General features: G+C 49.9%; 2 protein-coding genes across 3 annotated transcripts; one reads left to right on the forward strand and one right to left on the reverse strand.

Annotated features, from left to right (window-relative positions):
* Positions 1–362: 362 nt before the first annotated feature.
* CDK2 (cyclin dependent kinase 2) lies at positions 363–5,909 on the reverse strand. 2 transcript variants are annotated; one of them, XM_081248004.1, is made up of 8 exons: positions 5,572–5,909; positions 4,758–4,835; positions 4,529–4,649; positions 3,772–3,942; positions 3,198–3,299; positions 2,379–2,522; positions 1,872–2,075; positions 363–1,596 (listed from the first exon to the last, which is right to left on the reverse strand). In XM_081248004.1, exons 1-8 carry the CDS (start codon positions 5,685–5,687, stop codon positions 1,492–1,494), a joined length of 1,041 nt encoding a protein of 346 aa, XP_081104130.1. In that variant the 5' UTR covers positions 5,688–5,909; the 3' UTR covers positions 363–1,491. The 2 variants fall into 2 exon arrangements, with proteins under 2 accessions (XP_081104130.1, XP_081104131.1); XM_081248005.1 differs by lacking the exon at positions 2,379–2,522.
* A 763-nt stretch (positions 5,910–6,672) lies between these two features.
* On the forward strand, positions 6,673–15,374 carry PMEL (premelanosome protein). The gene is made up of 11 exons (XM_081248783.1): positions 6,673–6,784; positions 9,623–9,733; positions 9,894–10,040; positions 10,844–10,978; positions 11,361–11,522; positions 11,775–12,806; positions 13,556–13,672; positions 13,910–13,994; positions 14,105–14,310; positions 14,413–14,500; positions 15,124–15,374. Exons 1-11 carry the CDS (start codon positions 6,709–6,711, stop codon positions 15,263–15,265), a joined length of 2,301 nt encoding a protein of 766 aa, XP_081104909.1. The 5' UTR covers positions 6,673–6,708; the 3' UTR covers positions 15,266–15,374.
* Positions 15,375–15,441: the final 67 nt, after the last annotated feature.

Here is a 15,441-nt window from a genome sequence, read left to right on the forward strand (position 1 = left end):
CTGCTCCTGAGCTCTAACACTGAAAATCTGGAACTGGAGCCTTGTGTGTATGTGTATGTGATATGTGCGTCTGGGGGCGGGGGGGTGGGGTGGGGGAGATGATGGTTTAGGGGAAAGTGAAGTAGGAAATACATAAGCTTCACTTTCCTCAGCTGTAAAATGGGGGCAATAATTCCCACTTCACCCACCCGCGGCACTATCCCAATTGCATCACAGAGGTCGAAATGGAGTGGGGTGGGTAGCCCTGCATAGAGTGATTAGGAAAAGGGGTCTGAAACCTATTATCACATGCACACATTCATATTCTCTCTCACATCATTCTTTCAGTAAATATGCAAAAGTAAAGGAGGAGGGAGATGAACTATAAAACCAGGAACTTTTTTTTTAATCAATTACAAACTAAATTACAAATAATGTTAATAGCAAGAACACTCAAGGACAAAAGGTGGGAGAAGAGAGACAAAATCATAAAAAAGAAAAAAAGCTTTTTTTTTAAAAAACATTTGCGTTACAAACCCCAAGGTGCACATGGCAACAAATCCCCACCGATTCCCACTTAAAAAACTGCTATGAAATATAAATATAATTGTTCATCCTTCTTTTAAAGAAATATTTTTTTCCCAATGTCCCCACTCAGGCACAGCCCTAAAAAAGTGTCAGCATTCTCAAAATGAGGTCTTAACTTTCACTCCTATGGGCTGGCCTTCAGAGGAAGATGGAACCTAGCACCTGAAGAACTAAGAATCTTAAAAAGAAGAGAAAAATTCAAACATCTTTCACTTGCCTCATAAGGCCTCGGTGAAGCACAGTCCCTGACCCAGAGCCTCCCAGACACCCCTTGCCTGTAGGAGGGACAGGCAAGAAGACTAGGAGCAATCATTTCTACTGCAGTCCCACCAGGACTGCAGAGACTGGGAGTCTGAGACAGGGAGTCTTGAGTCTCCCAGACTGTTAGGTGAGATGAAACACTAAAACTAGGGTATAAACTGGTTGGATCTATTTTTTTAACGTAATTCTTTAAAACAGGCCCCTTGCCATGTTTTTGTTTTGCTTGGTTTTCAAAAGTTCCAACTTAGTGCCCCTGCTAACAGTTGGCCTTACACAGGGCTGTGGGAGGTTTGGGGTCTCTGTCACCTGAAACACAGAAAATAATAATTGCGGGGCTTTCAGAGACTGGGATGGCAAACCCTATGTGGAGGAAGGAGGAACAGTCTTTTTTCTTTTTTTTTTAAATACCAGCCCTCCTAAGCAATGACTAAGAGGAAGGGGAGAGCATGGTGCAGAGATTAAGTGCATGTAATATTGACGCTTCGTTTCAATTTCACCTATTTCTCCCCTCCACCCCCTCTCCCCAGAGTCAGCTGGCTAAGAGGGGCAGGTGAGTGCTAAGGCAGCCAGACAAGATCAGTGAGCTAAGAGCCCTGGGCCAAGCCAGATCATGCCCCCACTGGAGGAGAGGGTGAGACTGGGAGTAGGGGCTTGAGAAAGCCATCAGAGTCGAAGGTGAGGTACTGGTTTGGTCACATCCTGGAAGAAAGGGTGAGCCAAAGCTGCCTTTGCTGAAATCCGCTTGTTGGGGTCGTAGTGCAGCATTTGCTGGAGGGAGAGATGTATGCTGACGTCAGTAATGTGATAATGGAGTAAATGGGCAGCAGGTGTTTTGAGAAATCGGGAAACAATTCCTTTCACCCAAGGCAGAGTTCCCATTTCCTTCCTTCCTGTATCTAATGGGTGCACAACAGCGAGAGGGAAGCAGGGGCTAGGGAAATGCTGAGACCAGGAGTCCAGGGCCTCATTCTTCCTTCATCCTGGAAAAACCCTGCCCTGGGGGAGTGAATGAGAGGAAATGGGTGCCCACTCCCCACTCTCACCGATAACAAGCTCCGTCCATCTTCATCCAGGGGGGGCACAACTTTGCTAAAATCTTGCCTGGCCCACTTGGGGAAACTTGGCTTATAATCAGGCATAGAAGTAACTCCTGGCCAAACCACCTCATCTGGGGTCCCCAGAGTCCGAAAGATCCGGAAGAGTTGGTCGATCTCAGAATCTCCGGGGAACAGGGCCCGCCGGGTCACCTGAAAATGGGGAAAGAGGAAAAGCCAAAACCCACATTGACGTCAGTCAAAACTGCCCACTGGATAATGGAGGTTCCCACAGGCAGTGGAAGGTCAGCAGGGCCCCATGACTCCCTCCCCAGGGCCTTTCATGGGGTCAGTCAAACAGAGCCTGAGACAATGAAGTCCCTTCATCTGTCTCCTCGCCCCCTCCTTCCTTCCCCCAACCATGGCTTTGCAGATCCCCAAGGCTGGGTGGGGCTGGGAGGGGGTGAATGTCTGGGGTGCCACTGACATGTAGCAAAGGGATCCCAAGCCACTCACGGGGTGTGGGGTAGACACTGCGGTCATCCCCCCTCCTTGTGATGCAGCCACTTCTAGATAGGAGCACAGCGGGCAGAGACTGTGTCTTCCATTTCTTCTGTGTTCCCCACAGCACTTAGCATGGTGCTGGGTACACACTAGGTGCTTAACAAATATTTTTTGATGAATTGAGAGACGAATATGGGCAATTGTAAAGTAATGCACTGGGGGATAAATGCACATATATATATGGGGTAATGGTCTCCATGCCCCCAGTTACAACCCAGATAAGGGACCATAAAACATACTGCTGATTTGATTCGAAAACTTAGCTCACTCCACTGTAGTATTAAAGGGGATGAGAGCTCCCTTATAAGGCTGGGCCTCAGGGATCCTTCAATCTGAAAAGCCAGAGGTTGAGGGGGGATGTGATCTAAGTCTACCGTTTAAATAAAAGGTGTGGGTAAGGTGAACACAGTTGGCCTCACCACATTCCTGGTGCCCTACAATAAGGTCTACAGGCCAAATGAAGGGGACACTAAATGGAACTCATTTTCCCAAATATATGCAGGCTAAAGCTAAAACAGTTGCAGAAATGATTTAGCTCAGTTCAGAGATAAGATATGTATACTGCATGCTAAAGCTGTTTGAGGATATCCCCACATTGTGGTTGACACCAGGGATGACAGTCCTATCCTTTCCCCACCACCCACTTTGTGCTACTCTAGAGGAAGGACCCTGTGATAAGAGAAGGGCCATGGGTCTAGGCCAAGAAACAGTTCTGTTGTTCTTGAATGTGGGGAGGAGGGGGCTGGGTAGAACTCAGGCATGCCTCCGTACCATCTCAGCAAAGATGCAGCCCAGGCTCCAGATGTCCACAGCTGTGGAGTAGTATTTGCAGCCCAGAAGGATTTCAGGTGCTCGGTACCACAGAGTCACCACCTGAGGACAAGCGTAGGAAGGGGAGGGGTGGTGTATGGGGCATGGAGATTCCCACATCTCACTTCCTCAGGACTACTCTGCTAACTCAGCTTCTTAACAAGCAACTTCTTTCCCTCCATCCTTCCCTTCCCTCTGACTTCCCCTAAGTAAAATAACTGGGTACAACTTCTTAGCCCAGAGTTAGCCTAGTCCATGGTCCTGGGGACCATATTTTCTGTACCTCCAATTTGCAACCTTCTTGGAAAACTTGAGGCAATCGGTCATAATTTTAATGGTGTGCCATCCAGCTCTCCTGGCTCGTTATCTATCAAAATATGAACTCTGTGTATACTCTAAGACCTCTTAGGGTGTCAGGGATACTTTCCATCTAGGGAGAGAGAAACTGCTGGCCAGATAGTTACTAAAAACTTTGTGAATGTCCCTGTTAATATCTCCCAGGAATTTCAGAGAAGACATGCAGAGAGGGACTCACCTCGTGGGTGTAAGTACGAACAGGGACTCCAAAGGCTCTGGCTAGTCCAAAGTCTGCTAGCTTGATGGCCCCCTCTGCGTTGATAAGCAGATTCTGAGGTTTGAGGTCTCGGTGCAGGACCCGATGAGAATGGCAGAAAGCTAGGCCCTGGAGCAGCTGGAACAGATAGCTCTGACAAGGGGAGAGAAAAGAATGTGTTTTTCCATCACCGTGAGAAGATTAGGGTCTCCTCTGTGTCTCCAAAGTTCTACTAAAGCCTTCACTAGTTAGATAATAATTCCATGTTTACAAGCCATTTCCCCAGTTGGACTGTCAGCCCAGTGAGGATAAGGATCAGGTCTTATTCAGTTTTGCATTTCTTTTCCATATCCTGTGTTCAGCACATTGAAGGTGTTCAATAAATTTGTGTTGGATCAACGTTTGTTGATAGATTGAAAGTAGCTCTGGGAGTAAAGAACCCAGAAAAACAGACAATAGAGACTCACTGGCTATTTCTCCCACCAAGCAGGTGGAAAGGCTTTTTGGAGGGGTCTACCAAGTGCCCTCCAGTCCCATTTATCTGAGTTTCATCTCACCTTCCACCTGATCTGCTAAGCTGACTCACTAGAGTTTCGCCTTCTTTGATTCTCCTGCCCAGCCTTAGGGGATGAGGGCTGGGAAGGAAGCTAAGATCACAAATCAACACTCAGTCTGGATTGCCTGCCTTCAGTCCCCCCAAGACATGCCCATGTTGGGAGGAGTTGATGAGAAGGATTACCTTTATGAGGGGAAGAGGAATGCCAGTGAGAGCAGAGGCATCCATGAATTTCTTGAGATCCTGGTGCAGAAACTCAAAAACCAGGTAGAGTTTGTTTTCTGTATGAATGACATCCAGCAGCCTAGGGAAGGGAGGTCCAGGGATAGAGGTGAGGGAGAGAAATGCCCAGACAACACAAACAGAAGGCATCCTCCCTGACTGTCAGAGCACCTCCCAGATACACACTTACTTGACAATATTAGGGTGGTTAAGCTCCTTAAGCAGAGAGATCTCTCGTATGGCAGTACTGGGTACACCCTCCGTCTCACTTGGAGAAGTTGGGAGAGCAGAGATGGGAATGTGGTTACAAATATTCCTTTTCCCCCAGCCCGGTGATTCTACCCCACTCCCTGCCTCCCCACAGAGACACCACCCCAGCATCCCCTAGGAAAGTGAGAGAAGAGAAGGGGTGCTTCAGAGGTTAATTCATGGATGGACAGGACTGGCTTTTGGACACATTAAGGTCATTATTTCTTCTTTGCCCAGGGTTAGGTTAGCAAAGCCTCCTGGTGAAGGTGAAGAAGGTAACAGCTAAAAAAAAGGCGGGGGGGGAGTAGCAGCACCCAGTCTCTCTAGAGGGGCCAGTGAGGTTCAACTGCCATTCTTTTGAAAGGGGGAGAGAATTCTAAGATGAGGGTGGGGTTGGGGCAGTGAGGAGGGCTCGTCATTCAAAAAGGTGCTCTTTACAGCTTACTGCAAAACCCAGCTCCACAGGGAGTCCTGGAACCCCCATCTCAGAGGCCTCCTTCCTCTTCCTGAGTCTTTCTGACTGTACATTTGGGGGCATCACCCGCCTTTAGGGAGGAAATTTCCCATGGATTCTACACTGCCCTATAGTCTCCCACGGGAAACCCTCTACTCGTCCTTCAACCCACCTCCCCACTTCAAAAGAAGTCCCTCCCTGCTACCTTCCGGTCCCTGGATGGCCACCGCCGGTTGGGGTGGGGGTAGGGGGCACACAAGGAGCTCCCGAGTTAGGAGTCCCGGGTACAGAGGCCACTCACGTGTCCAGGCGGATTTTTTTAAGCGCCACCACTTCTCCCGTCACCTTGTTTTTGGCTTTGTACACAACTCCGTACGTGCCCTCTCCGATCTTTTCCACTTTTTGGAAGTTCTCCATGAAGCGTTAGCGAGTCGGGTCAGCCCGGCCCTGGAGCGGGGGCCTGGGAACCCTGCAGAAAGCGGCACCCAGCTCTCGGGGGCCGAGGAGGGGAAACAGGGCCCAGTACCGTGGCCCCAGGTCGGGATGGAAAGCAGTGTATCTCGCTCTTGTCAATTTGTCCAACTTGAAACAATGTTACCGCCTCCCCCCAGTTCCCTGCCGCCACCAGAAGCCCCGCCCCTCCTTCCCGCGTTTCCCTGGCTCCGCCCCCAGATCTTCCTATTGGTCAACGTCAGAGCGGGAGAGGCCAGCCCTGCGTCCCTCTCTGCAAACGACCCCGACCCGCGCAAGTTTGGTTCCGAGGGGCATTAAGACAAGTTTCAACGTAGGTGGGGAGGCTGAACACCTTTTTCCAAGTATCTGATTTAGGATCGAGTTTCCTACTTGTGTCCTGAGTCTATAGGGATTTCCTGATCTCTAATTCGCCGTTTTCACCACCCCTAGGAAAATGTGTATTGACCTAAGATTGAATGCCACCTGGTCCAGGGAGCCTCCTCTGAAAGCAGGAATTTGGGAATCTCATTGTAAGGGTCTCCCGGGCCTCGGAGGAGTCGTTACCTCCGTCTCTCAGCCTACCCCGATACTGTCACTCTTTGAGTTTGGATACAGGGTCACTGCTTCTACAGTCTTTTTGAGAGGTTCCTGGTTTGACTCACAATAAATTGATCCACTCTCCCATGATGAATTGTGTGTGTCCGGTACGTGTTTTGTTTTGTAGCTGCCCTTCAGTCAGTTCTTTCCACGGGGGAATGGAGTGCTTTAAGATGAGCGTGACCCTGTGAAACCAGAAACTGTCACTGAGTAACGGGATGTCCAGGGACAAGGATCCCTCCTCAGTTCTGCCTTTCTCAGGTCCTCCTGCTCCTCCCAGGCCTCCCCTGAAGGGAGAGGGGGAAGGGCTATGCAAATGAGCATCCGTTTCTTATATAGGGGCTTGTCCTACGCCCCAGCGCCTTTGGTTGCTGGAAAGAAGAACAGGATGGATCTGGTGCTGAGAAAATGCCTTCTCCATGTGGCTGTGGTGGGTGCTCTTCTGGTTGTGGGGGCCACAGAAGGTGAGTGTGGGGTGTGTGGACATGAGCAAGTGTGAATTTGGGGTTGCACACCTGCTCTGGTTTTCCCCTCCCTAATGGGAGATAACCGGCAATGCTTCGGGCATCTCCCACCCATTTGATTTAGTGAGGACATGGGCAACTGAGCTCCCTCCCCACATGAAGATTTGGGACTCAGCCTAAAAATAAGTCCATCTGCTTGGAAAGGCAAGAGAATAGTGGGTCTTTGTGGCCCTAATTCTGAGACCCCCTGGGCAGTGAGCTGGAGCGGGGGCTCCAAGGGAGTAAAATGAGTGGGAGACTCTTAGGCAATGTCTCAGGCGCTTGGGATAGGGTATTTAAAGTGAGGAGCAAGAGAATGTAATGGATAGAGGGTAAAGAGGCACCACATCCCCTCTTTGGGATGGGCATAGGCGAACACAGCCCAGGCTTTTGTTCTGGGGCTGGGAGAGACAGGCAGAGGGGTCTCAGCTGAGCATCACATGAAAGAGCTCTGGGGGATTGGGGCCTCGTGACAGGAGCAAGGCGGGGGGGAGGTGGTGGTGAGAGGGTCTGGAATGTCCCGTGCTGCTCTGAGGAGGGAGGGTTGGGAGTGGAGAAAGAATGGGGCATCTTATAATTCTCTTGCTCTCATGGTGGGATGCTCAGTGGGATGATTCCAGATCCTCCCCCAGCAGAATCAACCAGGTTTCTGGTACATATTAGAAATGGAGTGAGGATAGTCTCTGCTGTGCTGAAATATCTGCATCATATTCCAGTGCCCCCCTTTCTCTAGATCCCTGGTCTCACAAACTTCTAGGAATTTCTCCTTGATCTGACTTCCCTCATTCATGGGGCAGTTTCAAGTCTTTTTCTTTCTTTTTTTTTTTCTTTTGCGGTACGCGGGCCTCTCACTGCTGTGGCCTCTCCCGTTGCAGAGCACAGGCTCCGGACGCACAGGCTCAGCGGCCATGGCTCACGGCCCCAGCCGCTCCGCGGCACGTGGGATCTTCCCGGACCCGGGCACGAGCCCGTGTTCCCTGCATCGGCAGGCGGACTCTCAACCACTGCGCCACCAGGGAAGCCCTCAAGTCTTTTTCTTTTACTACGTTCCTTATTGTACTCTGGAAACATTCTGTTCATACGTGTCCACCTGAGGCTCTTAAAATATTGTGCTTACTTTTTGGATCCTGATTTTTAAAATCATAAGAAGACATTTTTAGATATTCATGAAATTTTGTATAGACTGGTTTCAATAATTTTGTCTAGTGTGAACTAGCATTGTGTTTATTCAAGAAAATATTTTTTACAGATACATACTGAATTTGTATGGTTTTAAATAACATTATGTCTGGGATTTGCTTGTGGATGCTTTAGCCAGGGACTTCCCTGGTGGTCCAGTGGTAAAGAATCCACCTTCCAATGCAGGGGTCACGGGTTAGATCCCTGGTCGGGGAATTAAGATCCCACATGCCGCGGGGCAACTAAACCTTCATACCACAACTACTGAGCTCGTGCGCCTCAAGGAGAGAGTCCGCGTGCCGCAAACTACAGAGCCCATGCGCTCCGGAGCCCCCGCATCCTGGAGCCCACGCACCACAACTAAAGAGGAAAACCCACACGCGACAACTAGAGAGAAGCCCGCACGCTGCAACAAAAGATCCCACATGCTGCAACTAAGACCTGATACAGCCAAAAAAAATAAAGGAAGGGGGCTTCCCTGGTGGCGCAGTGGTTGAGAGTCCGCCTGCCGATTTAGGAGACACGGGTTCGTGCCCCGGTCCGGGAAGATCCCACATGCCGCGGAGCAGCTGGGCCCGTGAGCCATGGCCGCTGAGCCTGTGCGTCCGGAGCCCGTGCTCCACAACAGGAGAGGCCACAACAGTGAGAGGCCCGCGTACCGCAAAAAAAAAAAAAATAAATAATAATAATAATAAAATAAATAAAGGAAAGAAAGAATGAAAGAAAAGTACAGCATTAGAAATGAATACTCTAAAAAAGAAAATTAAATGCTTTAACCAAAAAACAAACCAATAACAAAGGATCGATAATGCAAATGTGGCAAAATGTTGATAGTTGTTGGATCTGGGTGAGGCATGTGGAGAGCCATCATATCGCTTTCTTTCAGACCTCTCTCTTGGTCAGTTATAATAATTTTGTTTGTCCCCACTCCCAATTTCTACCTGCCTCTGGTCCATCCTCCTCACTGCTTGCTGAAGTGATCCTTCTAAAACACAGATCTGATCATATTCAAAAAGTTTTGAAGGGTAAATTTTATGGTATGTGAATTATATCTCAATACAACAAACAAAGTCTTCTGAGGTGGACTTGCCTACAGGGTAAAGGCCAAACTCCTTCGCCTGGCACTCAAAGCCCCCACCCCATCTTCTTGGCCTCATCTCTCATGGTGTACATCAACCGCATTGCTAGTGGTCCCCTATCATGCCATGTGCTTCCATGCTTCCATGCATCTGCTCATGCTGGGCCTTCTGCCTAGAGTGCTTTATGCCACAGGTCAACTCCTCATTGGGTCCTTCCCAGTCTACCAGAGTGGAATTAATCTGTTTATTCTGTCATTTTGTTGTACATTGTGCATGTTATTATGGCTCATATTAAGCAGTGCCTTGAATTATAGTAATTTATGTATATGTTTATTTCATATACTTTAACCTGAATCTCTTTAGGACCATTTCTTTTTCATTTCTTAAGTTCTTTGCACCTAGCACAGTGCCTGGTACATGGTGGGTATTGGGTAAATTAAAATGCACTTTGAATGTGAGAATGAGTGACGTGACATGGGACACTGTGGCCCCCTGAGAAGGGAGTAATGACCTGAGGGTCCTCATTATACCTTCCTTTTAGGACCCAGAGACCGGGACTGGCTTGGTGTCTCAAGGCAGCTCAGAACTAAAGCATGGAACAGGCAGCTATATCCAGAGTGGACAGAAAGCCAGGGGCCTGACTGCTGGAGAGGTAGGAACCTGGCAATTTCTGGGGCGGGTATGGCGGGAATGGGGTGGGGAGAGGAGAGGAGCAAGAACTGGGTTGAATGTAGGTTGAGAAGACAGGAAGGGAAAAGGCATATGGGGAGGGGAAGCCAAGGAGTCCCAGCTAACGCAGCTGCCCTTTCTAGGTGGCCAGGTATCTCTGAAGGTCAGCAATGATGGGCCTACGCTGCTTGGGGCAAACACCTCCTTCTCTATTGCCCTGCACTTCCCTGAAAGCCAGAAGGTGCTGTCAGATGGGCAGGTCATCTGGGCCAACAACACCATCATTAACGGTGGGTACCACTCCACTCCAGGCCTCATTCCCAGGGCTCAGCTCATGCCCCTTCTCCTTCTTGTTCTTTTTTTAAACAAATTATATATGTAATTAGATTAGAAAACACAGATAAAGCACAAAGAAAAAAAAATTGTAGTACCCAAAGTGGGGGACAGAAGACCCAGTGGATATAGAAGTTGGACTTGGATTTAAACCTGTTACCAGTATGTGACCCTGGGCAAGTCACTTAATTGTTTTGTGCTTCCATTCCCTTAATCTGTAGAATAGGGATGATACTACTTTAAAAGGTTGTTGTAAGGATTAAAATGTGATAATATATAAAGAATTTAGCATAATGCCTGCCCTAGCCTACAGTAAAGGCTCAATAAATGTTAGCTGGTGCTGTTATTTTTACTTTTATCCCACTAGCCAGAGCAAATCTTTCTAAACATTTTGATGCATTTCCAATCTCTTTCTCTCCAATCTCTATGTATATACTTACATAGGTATCTTTTTGTTTGTTTGTTTTTTGGCCGCTCAACATGGAGGATCTTAGTTCCCTGACCAGGGATTGAACCCATGCCCCCTGCATTGGAAGAGTGGAGTCTTTTAACCACTGGACCACCAGGGAAGTCTCTACATAGGAATCTTTAATTATAGTTTCCATTCGCCCCGCTACCACCCACAGTGGGTTATATCAAGGAGAATATATTTTGTAGCTAGGGAGTATTCCCAGAGCCCTGCTCTGGGAGCCATGTTAAAGGTTTTGGTGTATAATAAGGAATGCCAGGGTTTGAGGGTGACTTTGTATCTTCCTTTCAGGGAGCCAGGTGTGGGGAGGACAGCCAGTGTATCCCCAAGAACCTGATGATACCTGCATCTTCCCCGATGGGAGGGCCTGCCCATCTGGCCCTTCACCTCAGAGAAGAAGCTTTGTTTATGTCTGGAAGACCTGGGGTGAGAGACTCCCTTCTCTGGCCTGTCACCCACACTTGGATTCATCTCTTCCTACCTGATCCCTTTTCTTTTGGTCCCACCCCTAAACTCTGTGAGTTTCCCTAATCTTCACCTCCCCATGACTCCTTCTTCTTCCACAGCACGTAGCTAATTCTATTATACTTCTTTCTGGGAACCCTTCTCCAATTACAGTCCCATCCCATGGAACCCCTCGTTAGGACTCCTTTCCTGCCCCCGTATACAAGCTTCCAAACACCCTCTGAAATAAGCATCCTCTCAATACATCTCCTGACCTTCCTTCTCTGGTGCCCTGTCTCTAACCCTTCCCCAGTCCCCTTTGACCAGTAACCCCCTTCTCTACTCTTCTTTCCAAAAACCTCAGGCCAATACTGGCAAGTTCTGGGGGGCCCAGTGTCTGGACTGAGCATTGGGACAGGCAAGGCAGTGCTGGGCACACACATCATGGAAGTGACTGTCTACCACCGCCGGGGGTCCCAGAGCTACGTATCCCTTGCTCACTCCCGCTCAGCCTTCACCATTACTGGTAAGGACTTAGGAAGGGACAAGGCCAGTCTCAGGGCAGGAGGAGGTGGGGAAGCTTGGCTGGGCAGGAAAGGGGAAAGAGGAAATGGTGTGTAGGGGCACCTCATACGGGCAAAGCCAGAAAGACATGGGCAGAGGAATGTGGGGCTTGGAGCCAGTGAAGGGCCAGGCAGCTTGGGGTTAGAGGATGTGGCTGTGAAAGAAGAAGCTGTGGCCCAGACCTGGTTCTCACCCTTTCTGGCTCCAATCTCAGACCAGGTGCCCTTCTCTGTGAGCGTGTCTCGGCTGCAGGCCTTGGATGGAGCGAACAAGCACTTCCTGAGAAAGCAACCTCTGACCTTTGCCCTCCGGCTCCATGACCCCAGTGGCTATTTGGCTGGGGCTGACCTCTCCTACACCTGGGACTTTGGAGACAGTACTGGGACCCTGATCTCTCGGGCACTTGTGGTCACTCACACTTACCTAGAGTGTGGCCCAGTCACTGCACAGGTGGTGCTACAGGCTGCCATTCCTCTCACCTCCTGTGGCTCCTCCCCAGTTCCAGGCACCACAGCTGGGCATATGCCAACTGCCGAGGCCCCTGGCACCACAGCTGGCCAAGTGCCTACTGCAGAAGTCGTGGGCACTACACCTGCTCAGGTGCCAACTGCAGAGCCCTCTGGAACCACAGCTGTGCAAGTGCCAACTGCAGAGGGCACAGGTACCACAGCTGGCCAAGTGCCTACTGCAGAAGTCATGGGCACTATACCTGCTCGGGTGCCAACTGCAGAGCCCTCTGGAACCACAGCTGTGCAAGTACCAACTGCAGAGGGCACAGGTACCACAGCTGGCCAAGTGCCTACTGCAGAAGTCGTGGGCACTACACCTGCTCAGGTGCCAACTGCAGAGTCCTCTGGAACCACAGCTGTGCAAGTACCAACTGCAGAGGGCACAGGTACCACAGCTGGCCAAGTGCCTACTGCCGAAGTCGTGGGCACTACACCTGCTCGGGTGCCAACTGCAGAGCCCTCTGGAACCACAGTTGTGCAAGTGCCAACTGCAGAGGGCACAGGTACCACACCTGAGCAGGTACTAACTTCAGAAGTCATAAGTACCACACCTGCAGAGATGCCAACTGCAGAGGCCATAGGTACGACACCTGAAGTGTCAACTGCAGAACCCTCTGGAACCACAGTTGCACAGGTAACAACTACAGAGCTGGTGGAGACCACAGCTGGAGAGGTACCCACCCCTGAGCCTGACAGTCCAGATGCCAGCCCATTCTTGTCTACAGAAGGTATTACAGGTAAGAGGGCCAGTATGAATGAGGTTCATTGAGGTGGGGGCATTTGTCACAGCTCTAAAGACCTGAAAGACTTACTCTGGATCCAGATGTTACCCAATCCTTAGCTTACCAGTGGAGTCCCTTCAGAGTCTTCACTGGTTTTAAAGCCCCCCAAGTCCCTCTTAAAGGCATGGAAGAGATCCAGAGTTCAGGAAACCAGGGTCTTCTCCTAGGCCATGGGGAGAGAGCTTGTTGCTCCTCTGTCTCTGAAAAGAGCTGTTCCCTAAAGTGAAGGTCAGGGAGCAGTCTGTGATCATTTACATAATACTTATATCTCATTTTCTGATTAAGTGTAAATGCATAGAAATCTTTCCCAGTTTCTGACACCATTTCCCACCTCTGGATTCCCATCCCAAAGTAGGTTTACCTGGAATTGTGATAGAAACACTGAAAAGGGAGGAATAAGATAGTGACACTGTAATGAGTTAACATACGCCAAGTCTAACCCAGGACCTGGCACAGTGTGGGGTGTGATAAACATTTAGAATTTTTAAAACTCCAGCTCTACCCCTAACTGTGACTCTGGGGCAGTCATTTCTCCTTCTGGGCCTCAGTTTCCTTATCTATAAAATGAGATTTCCCAGCTCTTGCCTGATTCCAAGCCTGGATCTAGTAGCTCTGGCTCTACCTGGGAAAAATGCCTGCTTGGCCTCTGTTTCCAGGTGACTCATTTGTCTCATGACTTTGCCTCTTCAATCCTTTCCTGCCAGGCTCCCAGAGCCCCCTGCTGGATGACAGAGCCACCTTAATCCTGGTGAAGCGACAAGTCCCCCTGGATTGTGTTCTGTATCGATATGGCTCCTTTTCCCTCACCCTGGACATCATCCGTGAGTCTTGCCTACTTTGGGAGCTGGCGGAGGGAAGGCGTGTGCTGCTTAGGGCTGCCCAGTGGAAGCACACCCTGGAAGGAGTTACTCACCTGAACAAGAATACCCAAATCCCAGGGTTTTCATTTGAAGGCATGAGGATGGGATTGGGGAGGTAGCCCGAGGACCTTCCTGTCCGTGGGCCTTTGGGGAGGACTGGTAGAGGAGTCCCACACTTAAAACCTTGCAACTTTGCAGAGGGCATTGAGAGTGCTGAGATCCTGCAGGCTGTGCCATCCAGTGAAGGAGATGCATTTGAGCTGACTGTGTCTTGCCAAGGCGGGTGAGTGTCCCACTGGTTGCCCCGAGAACTCTTGGGTTGACTGCTACCCTGCTCTCTGGTGTCTAGTGTTCCTTCCCAGACTCCCTGACATAAGCTGACATCTCTCCCAGGCTACCCAAGGAGGCCTGCATGGACATCTCATCGCCAGGGTGCCAGCCCCCTGCCCAGCGGCTGTGTCAGCCTGTGCCACCCAGCCCAGACTGCCAGCTGGTTTTGCACCAGGTACTGAAGGGCGGCTCGGGGACCTACTGCCTCAATGTGTCTTTGGCTGATGCCAATAGCCTGGCAATGGTCAGCACCCAGCTTGTCATGCCTGGTAGGTACTTGGACAAGAGGTAGGATGAAGAAGGGGAGTGGCAGAGGATATCTGACAGGAAGCAGATGCTGACTATAGCTATGTCTGGGATTCTGCCTGTAGGTCAAGAAGCAGGCTTCGGGCAGGCTCCCGTGTTCTTGGGCATCTTGCTGGTATTGATGGCTTTGCTGCTCGCATCTCTGATATACAGGTGAGAGCCCCACCATGCTGCTCACACCCCCTTATCCCTTAGCACCACCGCTCATTCTTCCTCAAGGCAAGAAGGAACCACCACCCCCTTCGAGAAAGCATAGTGTCCAGGAAAGAGCCCAGATTTGGAAGTTAAACAGGTCTAGGCTGCAGTCTTGCTGGTGGGATCTTGGGGAAGTAGCTTAACCTTTCTGAGCCTCTGAAAGGTAGGAAAACTGATACCTGCCCTGTGAGGCTGTTGTCAGGATTCTAGACAATGTGGGTAAAGCACCTGGTTCTGAAGCAAGAGTGCAATAAATGATGATCTTGATGATTTTTGTTATGAATAATATCAAGAGTGGAGAAGGCTGGGTGAAGTGAGTTCTCCACCTGCATGAAGGGCAAATCCCTAGGTCTGGGGTGCCAAGGGCCTCAAAGCAGGGAAGCTTGTAGGGTGAGAGGGGAATGGACAGAGGTTACCACAGAAATAAGAGAGGATGAACTCTGTTGGTGAGAAGGAGGGGAAGGAGCCAGGATTAAGGCCAAGGAAACCTGGGATATGATTTATCCTCTTCGTTGGAGAAACACAAACAGGCTGCCATTGACTACCGCTAACCAGTATCCCTGCTTTTCTCCCAATATCAGGAGAAGACGTACGAAGCAGGGCTCAGCTCTCCCCCTTCCCCAGCTGCCACCCGGCAGAACCCAGTGGCTACGTCTGCCCTGGGTCTTCCGCTCTTGCCCCATTGGTGAGAGCAGCCCCCTCCTCAGTGGGCAGCAGGTCTGAGTACTCTCACGTGATGTCATGATTTACCCAGCGTGGACAGCAATGCCTATCTTTTCTCCAGTCTTCCCTTGGAAACTACCATTGCCTGAAATAAAGACTCAGAACCTGGTGCTGTTATTTCCTTACTTCTGGGAGAATCTATGTCAATAAAGGAGTGGAGGTATAAAGGAAGGAGG

This window comes from Mesoplodon bidens (genome assembly GCF_964165515.1).
Source record: "Mesoplodon bidens genome assembly, chromosome: 11".
NCBI classification, from domain to species: Eukaryota; Metazoa; Chordata; class Mammalia; order Artiodactyla; family Ziphiidae; genus Mesoplodon; species Mesoplodon bidens.